General features: G+C 46.7%; 3 protein-coding genes across 3 annotated transcripts; 2 read left to right on the top strand and 1 right to left on the bottom strand.

Moving 5' to 3' along the window:
• Positions 1-954: 954 nt before the first annotated feature.
• On the bottom strand, positions 955-2,403 carry PPTG_08789 (hypothetical protein; the record flags this gene model as incomplete). Its single annotated transcript, XM_008903511.1, has 1 exon — positions 955-2,403. One exon carries the CDS (start codon positions 2,401-2,403, stop codon positions 955-957), a length of 1,449 nt encoding a protein of 482 aa, XP_008901759.1.
• A 2,797-nt stretch (positions 2,404-5,200) lies between these two features.
• Positions 5,201-5,794, top strand: PPTG_08788 (hypothetical protein; the record flags this gene model as incomplete). Its single annotated transcript, XM_008903510.1, has 1 exon — positions 5,201-5,794. The coding sequence occupies one exon, from the start codon at positions 5,201-5,203 to the stop codon at positions 5,792-5,794; it is 594 nt and encodes a 197-aa protein (XP_008901758.1).
• Positions 5,795-8,649: 2,855 nt separating this feature from the next.
• On the top strand, positions 8,650-9,023 carry PPTG_08787 (hypothetical protein; the record flags this gene model as incomplete). The annotated part of the gene is made up of 2 exons (XM_008903509.1): positions 8,650-8,926; positions 9,004-9,023. The coding sequence occupies 2 exons, from the start codon at positions 8,650-8,652 to the stop codon at positions 9,021-9,023; spliced, it is 297 nt and encodes a 98-aa protein (XP_008901757.1).
• Positions 9,024-9,499: the final 476 nt, after the last annotated feature.

The raw sequence follows: 9,499 nt of genomic DNA, 5'->3' as shown, positions 1-9,499 counted from the left end.
AGCCAGCTTGCAAGAATCCCGTGGTTGCAGGAATTGGATGAAAGAATCCATCGAATCAGCGTAAATTTAGTAGTGGTGAGAGACTGCTATTTTCTTCTCCAACATGCGCGCGCAAGACGCAGCCCTCATGCTTTCACTTTATCGTTATATACCGGTACGTGTCTCAGGCTGCGGGGTCCCTTCCCGATACAGGAGCTAAGGACTACAGGACCGAACTAGCATCCACTTTCAAAGGCTAGCTCTATGAGGATAGATCGTTACACCAGGTTGTACAGTGGCTAGTACAAAAAATAATAACCGAAGGTTATCACACGAGCACACTCTTGTAGGGCAACCTGGCGCCATCCGTACTGTATTACCTTTCCGCCTCGATCACCCCCACCGGTGCGGAATGTTGCAGTGGTTTCCGCGCTCATCCCCAACGCTCGTCAACTTTTGGTTCCACCGTTAATCTATTCGTAGTAGTTGATTCAAGGTAAAAATTTCTTAGTTCGGTCTGTTCAGAGCCAGAGGGTTCCCTTGGAGGGCGAGGGGGCAACTTCGGCTACCAAAAAAAAAAAGCCGAGCGAGACAGTATTTCTGTTATCCCAGTTTACCATCAGCACTACCAGCCCAAATCACCAAGTTTTTTTTTTTAATATAATGCCATAGAATATAAATTCAGTACGCAGCATTAACAATAGCGCTTTCAGTTAAGTCCAACTGACTTAACACTTACGACTTGTTGTTTATACCTGGCTCTACTGTTCACAGGGAAGCATACTCGTCTGGTGACAACACGACTGGATATAAAGACGATGCCATCTCTATCATGCTAGTCATAAGCAATCCACATCCGATACATCACGATGCAAAACATTATCGTATCAGTCTGCGATGGTGTTGTTGAAGTTATTCTATTACTCTTTCTATGAATCCGTAAGATAGTGAAGCATCGACTCGAACACGCCTTGCTCAGTTACCCATTTGACTCTGGAAGAAGGCTTTGAACTTGGCCACAATCGTGTTCTCCTCAGGCGTTGCTGTATCAACACCCTTCTTGAATATACGGGACATAACGTCCTCCGGACTGATGCCTTTAGCTGCCCATGAGGTAAATTGTTTCTTCTGCAATGCTGTAGCTTCATCGATCGTACTTGCCCTCTCCAAAAGCGACGCAAGCTCCCTTCTACTACCAAACTGCAGATTCAGCGTCTTGATCAAATTCTTTTCTCCCCCCTTTAGCTCAATGAACTTCACCAACGCGTCTAACTTTCGGCTAGTGATCGCTGCGCCCTCACTGGTTTCAATCTTCAGTAACGTAAAAACATCGTCAACTGTTTTCCCGCTTTCTTTCCAGCTCTTTACGTGCTGCGCCTGTAGTGCCAGCGCTAAAGGTCTTGCGAGGTCGTTGTCCATCACCGATACGAGCCTGGTCGCCACATCAGTGTCTTTGAAACTGTTCCTGTAGATTTCAAGCGCTGACTTTGCGTTTGCTGGATCCCTCTTGTTAAAATCGTCGACATAGTTCACGAACTTGTAAAACATATCGGGGGCGAAAGCATCATCCAGTTTATCGTACAGCTTGAGCCACTGAAAGACGTTTGCTGGTAATTGAGTTTCTTCCGTCCACTTGCTGATTAAAGACGTCTGTACATTCGTGGCCAAGTCCTTTGTACGGGGATCCCGCTTTGCAGACAATAGAAGCGCCCCCAGCTTGTTTTCATCGGGAACTCCTTTAACCAATCCGTTGACCAGGGTATCATAGGAATTCGCAGGAGTGAGGAGCTTGGCGTAGTCGTCCAGAACCACCAACTTCTCAATGTTATTCTTTTTGTTGCCAAGCTTCAGAAGCCTGGCAACATCGTCAACGGAGTTACCTGCATCCGACCACCTCTGCAATTGGCCCTCACGCAATGCTGTAAGATATCCTTTAAGTGTCGCGGACTCCGTATTCTTCTCTACATTCACAAGCGCCTTCGCAAGACCATCATCTCCGAACTTGGCGGTGAGTGTTCCAATCACCGAGACCTGCTTCTTGGGGCTCTTTGAGTTAAACTGTCGAACTTGTATGACCAAATCATTCAAATTCTCGCTTGTAAAGTAGTCATCAACATACCCGACTTTTTTCATTTTGGTAGCCAATTGAGCCTCATAGTTGCCCATGTTCTTCCATTTCTCGGCGAGTTTCGACACACCACCCTTGAATTTGGTTGACAGTTCTGACAACGCCCCCGCGCCGATCACTCTCTCTTCATCCTCATCGTAACGTCTCAACGACCTCCTAGGAGAGGCACCAGTTTGGTAACTGAGGGTACGGATTACGATCGGATTGACGGAGTTGGTCATCTCGAAGGAGGTGGCCGGCCCAATGTTGAGAAGGAAAACAGCAGCAACAAGGAGTGCAATCGAGTAGAGACGCATCGTTGCTGGGGCTTGATCACTGCTGGTTAGCGAATCGCGGAATGACTATTATAGCCGAGTGTCAATTTGACTTTTTTATTATTGATATACGGTGCACCTTTGCCACTTTGATTAGTATACGCACTTATCACAATGATGGTGACTCCCCTTGTTAGACGTCGTGGTGTCTTGCTTAAGATTAAAGAGGCTTTAATAAAGGGGTTACAGTCACAGATGAGCGTGACCGTATCCATTATGAAAGGGTATAAGCAATAGTGGGTTCTGCTATCACGGTAAAGAGACCAATATGTGGATAGTACAAGGATAAAGCTGATGGTGAACGCGATCCCGCGCACCATGTGCTATTTGATCATAGAAACGTGTTTCTACCAGACCACCTAAAGTTCTCTCATGAGCCCTCTTGAAAATGCCCCTCCATTATTAAAACGAGCAGATGAAGAAAAGAGTACATGTTTTGATAAAAGAAGAAGTAAGACCGGGCTGTAAGTATACTGTACATTGGCCAGATCGTTACTTTGTCACCATCATCAGCATCACTGTCAATATGAATAAAATCAATATCGTCATTGAACACATGGTAGATTGGGAAGCAGGTTGTCCAGTGCCTGGATGTGAACCGAGGTCCAGCCCTGCTGGAACGGAGAGATCCCGTATTACACGAGATTTCTGCTACAGCGTAAAAAGGTCGCTTCAAGTATATAAGGAAAAAGTAAAAAGTGGTAAAATCATTGAACATCCTAGACTTGTACGTACATTTTACACCTGTTGCATGAAATCCGTGGTTGCGGAGAACTCGTGTAATACGGTACCGACAAAGTTCCTGGTATTACTAAGCCTGAGTGTGAGCGTTTGAAAGTGCGCGTAGAGAGAGCAACAACCTACAATGCAACGAGAAGGACCGCAAGCCTTGCGGATGCGAACCCCGCGACAGTGCGAGAGAGCCTGTGAAGAGCAAAGCCTATGATCAAAAATGACAGCCGTCCAAGATTAGATGATGTTCAAAACACACAATACATACAAAAAACCAATATTAGAAGGCAGAAAAATATCGTTCTGTTTTCATAAAAGGAAGATTCGTATATGGGGGTGTTCATGAAAACGAGGTGCACCACTGTATATTTAAAATTATATCCATACGGCCCATGGCATTCGCGTCGTAATCACACTGGTGATTGTCCTGTTTCGGTAAAAACAAAAAACATCCACCGGAAGTACGTTGTGAAACAACAACAACAACAACAGTAGTTGTGCAATGCAAAGTAGGCGCCGGTAAGCATCTACTACTACTAGTAGTATGTGGTACCTGCAAGCAAATACATCCTTTAAACATAATGTATAACTTGTTAGCTGTTCACCTTGTGGAAATAAATAGCATTCCAACAAATGGATAGTACACGTTTAGTCACGGACGGTATGACCGCAACGCTTGCGGCAAGGTATTAATACATGCGGATGTGAACCCCGCGACGGTGCGCGAGAGCCTGTGAAGAGCAAAGCCTATGATCAAAAATGACAGCCGTCCAAGATTAGATGATGTTCAAAACACACAATACATACAAAAAACCAATATTAGAAGGCAGAAAAATATCGTTCTGTTTTCATAAAAGGAAGATTCGTAGCAGGGGTGTCACGCACGACTCTCATTTTTCAACGTTTATTTGGGGTTGGAATGTTTGCATGTTTGAGCAGCTAATCAAATAAAACGTTCACGCTTTACTAGAAACTGTTAGCGGCGCTCGCGCTCACAATGCGCTAGGCGGTGCCTGCCTGCCTGTCAGTCAGTGACTGAGCGCCACAAAGTGTACAAAAAAGCTCTTGGTGTATTCTTATTGGCTGTTATTTGAATGGCACCGATGGCTAGAGTCCATCCCGTACAGGTAGTTTCAGCATATTCACTTCGCCACCCCTTCCTACCTAGTGGTTTGGAGGTGATGATACTGTAATGACTGCATATAGGCAGGTAGCACCCACTTCACCGTGGTAGCAGTTAGCATCACGTATTCCTTGCGCCGATGCCAAGTGAAATATCACCGGATTTTGGTGCTAATATTGAGGTTCAGTTGCGGCCAATCAAATCAAATCTTCGGTGCTTTCTTTTTACAAATCATTTCAAACTTTCATCTCTTTGTCAAATCTTCCTGTTTTTGGAGGAAGGTTCGAGTTGAAAAGGACGGACTAGGTAGGTTTGATTTGATTGGCTGCTGAAACCACCTTCTACTTGACCAAACGAAATGCAGCCAAGCCAGCTCTTCTCATTTTGGATGACCATTTTTCTCACGTCAACGGCCGTGTTATTGAGTTCGCTGAAGCTAACCAGATCATGATCTTTGTCTTGTCGTCTCGCACGAGCCATTTCACGCAACCTTTCAACGATGCCGTTTTCTCAGCACTAAAGAGGGACTATGAGAAGCAACTCGAAGACTTTCCGTTGAGGCTCGGCCAACCACAGCCCACCAAGAATAACCTTGCTGCGTTGTTAACGAAAGCCTGGAAGGGCGCAGTGACGATGTCAACCTGCCTCACGGCATTTCGAAGAACACGAATCGTGCCGCTGTGCTTGGAAACGATGCTACAGAGCATTGTGGGGAAACCATCCGTCGTGACCGACCTCCCTCATGTTAACTACATTTGTAGTTTGCCCGATCCAACTCCAAGACAAGAGTGCCAACTTTAAAGGGGGTGTATTGACCACAACGCATTGAAAGCTACGTTTTTGGGGATGAAAATGATCTCCATGTTGGCGCCGAAGTCCCAACCTCCAAAACGGACACGGTCATTTGTTGATGGTGGTGTTCTCATGACACGACCGGAAATGAAAGCTACAGTACTTGAAGCTGAGGTACAGCGTCGTCAAAAGCTCGAAGGACGAGCTGCTAAAGCTCAGGAACGACTTGAGAAAAAAGAAATGCGGCAACAAGCAGCTATACTGAGGCAGAAGGATTACGCAGTACGGTGCTACGGCTTCATGTCGATAGCTAAGGAAGAAGGCCTCTTCGGAGGGAAGCGAACCCGCGACCTTGTTGCTGGGTGTCTACAGATAGCCCACAGCACTGTCACGACGGTGATTAACGCCTACAGAGCCGACAATGACACCAAGTTCGCGGTGCGCACCAGCATTATTGTGGTGTCAATTCCCTCACGCCGCCCTTCCTTGGTGACTGCTTTCCACGCCCGCAACCTCGCACGTCGTCGCCCTCGTCGACCTCGGGTCATCAACACGGCTCCTGTCTTCAACTTGTTCTCACACCATGTACGCCACACCTGGTGTACCCATATCACAAAAGATTCACCCAAGCCTTGGTCAAATACCGGACTCGAGTCCAGCACTCGGCCACTACCTCCTGGCCGGTCGGCGAGCCACCTGGACTCGGGACATTACTTTAATGTATAGAGATGGCATCATCTCCAACCCCACTCTACCTATACAGTCCGAATGTACATATTAACCGCAACAAAATGTTACTTATCCACCATTTAGATTGTTCGAGATAATCGCCACCATAAGATCAAGACGTCGAGACACGGCGTCAAGCATTTTATCTCGCCCCCGTGAATTATGCTGGGTCCAAAAACTACTGCCCAATTAATTCCGTAGCGAAAATGCATAAAGTGGAAATTTCGCTACGGAACTAGCGGAATTGGTTTGTGACGAGCCTTATTCAGCCTCGCACTTGGGACAAGCGTTTCCTCATATTGGCAGTTTAACATTAGTTGACATTGATAATTCGAAGGAAATTATGTAAATTTGCAACATCTACAGGCCTCTGCAAATATGGAAAATCGGACCAAGATCCCATTTTTTCTATGCTTCCAGCGCAGGGACATTCTTACCAAACCGCTGGAACGAACTTTCCCATTTCCCCTACAAGAATAGTATGAATTTGAAGCGTACCCTACGAAACCACTATCTAGAAATACGAAACTATCGTACTTGCTCCCAATCTGAAAGCGTCACTCTGTTACCAGGGAAACCTAGCTGTGGATGTCAAGGCGAAATGGCACCGATCATGATGACGCTACAACCTCCTAAAGGCAAGTCCAAGTAGTCGAAAGTAAATTTCAAACCGGAGCATGCTTCCAAGTACGGCCTCGTGATCACAGCGGCTGGACAAGGCAACGTTGCGTGTAGATTCTGCAAAGTATTCGGCCGTGAGACGAAGTCTATCGCAGATACGTCTAAAACCCCGCGCGTCAAACTTCAAGGATCACCTTCCGCACAGATCTTTATACTCAGCACCACGAAATTGAACACCCCAAAACATGGTTAGAGTTTAAATCGAATCGCTAGACCCGGACACCAAATTACAACTAGTTGTTGCCGTTGCTAAACTGTTTGTCAATGGGGCCAGTGGAATTTCTGCTATTACGGCTGAAAGGGATGCTGCAAATGCTGCGTACGACGACATACCACTTGTACTACCTCATCAACTACTGAGGATTGATATGCCTGAATTTGCAACAATCATAAAACAGCACACTCCCCGGCTCAGCAAGACTCTTGGTGCAACAGAAATACACCAGATTTCTAAGGAGTTTGTCAAGCTGAAGCAATGCTGCGAGGGTAGATATTTTATCGGGTCGGATACGAATAGGGCATGGTAATGGGGTCAGGCGTTCGAAATCGATCTTTCGGATGGTATATTAACGGGGTCTGATATTGGGATGTGGGGTCGTTATGAAACTACAGTGGCCGACTTGTTTGCTATTCGTTATGAAACTCCTCCCATTTATAGAAGCTATCGATTCCTAGCCATTTGTTCTTGCTGGTAACCACTTCTAACCTTTCAACACTTGTCCTTCGTCAGTTTAGTTCTTTCTTCATACTGGGCAGCAGAACAGCATCTACTACAACTAGTTCCGGCAGCAGACATGGCGTTCGCCGATCCGGAACCACCGGATCCAGCAGAAGGTATCGCCACAACGCCCTCCAGCAACAACGCCACACCAACATCCCTTCAGCAATCACAACCACAGCAGCAACGAGTGCATCACGAGCAAGCTGAAACTCAGACGGCAGCGCGACTGCCTCACACCGCAGCAACCCGACACGAGCGCAACATAAGCTCTATTAACATTGGCGGCTACCAATATACACGCGCCTGGTCATCACATCACAAAATCGTATACCGCTGTAGTCATTATCATGGGACAGGGTGCATGGGTAAAGTCGAATTCTTAGCTGCATCGATGGAGTATTTCAACATACCTGTCAGCAAGATCACGTGGTTGCAGCACCTACAGTCGATATATTGGAGCCAATGAGAGAGGCTGTCGACGATTTGGCTCGTAGCGATGTTGCTTTGTCTGCCGCTGCTATTTGGTCCCGTATCAACGATCAATTACGGCGGAGCTCAGAATCAGGCACTAATAGGAGTCACAAGAGAGCAAGTACTCAGCCAGGTATACCGTGTCCGTAATTGACACTTCGGTGGCAACATACACGGCCGCATTGAGATGCCTCCGATGTCACGCGTCAGTGGTCGGCCTTTGAACTTCTTTCAATTTCACTTTATTACCGGCTTCAACGACAGTGACCAACCAAGTAGAATTATCGGGTGGGCGCATCCCGAGTTAATTGCAGTGTTAAAATACGCGGGCACATCGTTATTTGTTGATGGCACCTTTCGTTGCGTGCCTCGTGGGTTTCAGCAGTGTGTCGTAGTCATGGTGCACGACAGGTCATCTGGAAAGTATGTACCGGTGTTTTACGTTCTCACTACCCACAGAACCAGGCCTACCTACAATTCCATGTTCCATTTTATTCGAGAAGCCGCCGACAACCAACTGGAGCCTACTGAGTTTGTCTGCGACTTCGAACGAGCTCTTATTGACGCTGTTGGCGATCAATTCCCAAAAGTTGATGTCATCGGCTGCTTTTTCCACTTTAAACAGGCCGTCCGCAGAAAGATGCGAAAAATTGGTATTTCCAATAGCGCAGCAAGTATAGCGATGGCAATGGGCGTACTTGACATGCTCACTGTTCTGCCTATCGACCAAATTGAGGGGCCCGGTATCCGCTGGGTGAAGCGCCAAATCAAGGAACGCTGTAGGGAAAATGGAGTTGCATATGTCCGCTCTAGGTGGGACATATTCTGTCGCTACTTTAAGCGCACATGGCTCGAGCTCTATGACCCTATTCTTTGAAATGTTCATGGACTAACTGAGCGCCTTGTTGCACGAACGAATAACCCATTAGAACGATTTAACCGAGAACTAAATGCTGCATTCTCGATACCCCATCCAAGTATGGCAATGTTCGTGGCCACGATCGAGGCTCTTGCGCGAGAGCACGTTGCCCTGTTAGACGCAGTTCGTGGCAGACGTGCTCGCGGAGAACAACGCGAGACTATTCAACTGCCTAGAGTGGTTGAGCTGTCGACGGAGTCTGAGGACTCAAGCTCTGATGAAGATGACACGGAGATGCAGGATTCGGACGCCGATAACAGAGACCAAGCCGATGCAACCGAAGACGCTGAAAGTGTAGTCACCTCGTCAGTTGTCGGAACGTGGTATGAGATACGAGGTGCATTCTTCATACTTGCACGAATCTTTTTAACTTCAATACATTTACCTGCTTTACAATGGTCTGATATCTGGTAGGAACTGATAATGCGGTCTGATGATGCATCTGACCTCTGCTTCAAGCCCTACCAGTATGTGACCTGATAAATAGATAACCGCTGCGAGCGGGAAGATGAGCTCAGCAAGGTTATCCGCGCTACTGATGACAACTACACTACCTTCGACCAAGCTTGGGCTATTGTGGGTGCGAAATTCCCAGTTTTGTGGTGACTTGGCCTCAACGTTCCCAAATATGTCTACTGTTGAAAGTGACTTCTCGATTATGGGATGGGAGAAAGATACTTACCGCCGTAGCCTGAGTAACCTCTCTCTAGAAGGATTTATACAAGCCAAGCAGTTCGAAGAAGTCCGGAGCCTATCTGCCTTACTCAAAAGCACTCTTAGTTAGCAAAATAACTGTAGCTCCACTTTTCCCAAATCTTGATATCAGGAATACCCGTATAATGCTTCAATACGAAAAAATAAGTAAATTCCTTATTTGCATAGGCCTGGTGTAACGGGGTTACACGGGTTT

The sequence above is a fragment of the Phytophthora parasitica genome (assembly GCF_000247585.1).
Source record: "Phytophthora parasitica INRA-310 unplaced genomic scaffold supercont2.16, whole genome shotgun sequence".
In the NCBI taxonomy this organism is placed as follows: Eukaryota; Oomycota; class Peronosporomycetes; order Peronosporales; family Peronosporaceae; genus Phytophthora; species Phytophthora nicotianae.
The sequence above is the reverse complement of the archived record's forward strand: the minus strand, read 5'-3'. Positions and strand labels throughout refer to the sequence as shown.